Below are 967 nucleotides of genomic sequence, written 5' to 3' on the forward strand. Positions count from 1 at the left end.
ACCAACAGTTAGGTTTAGACAACTAAACCAACAGTTAGGTTTAGACAACCACGTATGTGTAAGAAAACGTTTGGAAACGCACAACAATAAAAACACAATATCTTTACACAGTGCAGCATTCAACACATCATCATCACCAAAAAGCTCTCAATGATTTTTAAGACACGGTTTTGAAAAAATCCTAAAATCCCGACCAGCAGTGATTCATCACGACACTCACAAGGTCGCCGAGCTCGTTATCCAGTTTTGAACTTTAGTTTGAACTTGGAAGACAATAAAGGTTAGTAAACACATTAAATGAAGCATTGTGGCCAGTTTGCATGTTTTATTACAATACATCTTTCCTCTTTTATGTTACTTTGCTTTTTTTTAAGCAATTTGTGGAACAAAAGCTTCCATTTTCTAGATGTAGCACGGCCATGGACAGCTGCAGGAAACCAGCTTGTGTGCAAGATTTGTTCAGAAAAACGTCTGCAGCTTTGAATTTAAATTTAGGAAATGAGACCAAGGAGACAACAGTACTCCTATATTACCTTTGATACTAACCTGACTGTTGACCCCTGACCCTTCAGATCACCCTCACAACCATCGGCTACGGTGACAAAACCCCCCAGACGTGGACGGGACGCTTGTTATCCGCCGGTTTTGCTCTGCTGGGGATCTCCTTCTTCGCTCTGCCAGCGGTGATTCAAACACAGGCTGCACATTATAAAAACACCGTGACCATTCACATTTATTCCCTCACAGCTCCAGAAAGCTAAAGTTTAAAACTCAAGTGTGTGTGTGTGTGTGTGTGTGTGTGTGTGTGTGTTTTTATGTGTGTGTAGGGCATCCTCGGGTCAGGCTTTGCCCTGAAAGTGCAGGAGCAGCATCGACAGAAGCACTTTGAAAAGAGGAGGAACCCAGCTGCCAGCCTCATCCAGGTACACACACACACACACACACACACACACACACACACACACAC

General features: G+C 43.1%; 1 protein-coding gene across 6 annotated transcripts in view; it reads left to right on the top strand.

Annotated features, from left to right (window-relative positions):
* The window catches only part of kcnq5a (potassium voltage-gated channel, KQT-like subfamily, member 5a), a 32,552-nt gene that overhangs the window by 5,818 nt on the left and 25,767 nt on the right, over positions 1-967 (top strand). For all 6 annotated transcript variants that reach the window (XM_031879223.1, XM_031879225.1, XM_031879227.1 and 3 more), the window contains 2 exons: positions 573-683; positions 828-923. In XM_031879223.1, the coding sequence (XP_031735083.1) occupies positions 573-683; positions 828-923 (207 nt within the window). The remainder of the gene's footprint in view (positions 1-572; positions 684-827; positions 924-967) is intronic.

This window comes from Anarrhichthys ocellatus, unplaced genomic scaffold, assembly GCF_004355925.1.
Source record: "Anarrhichthys ocellatus isolate YVR2014 unplaced genomic scaffold, GSC_Weel_1.0 scaffold236, whole genome shotgun sequence".
NCBI classification, from domain to species: Eukaryota; Metazoa; Chordata; class Actinopteri; order Perciformes; family Anarhichadidae; genus Anarrhichthys; species Anarrhichthys ocellatus.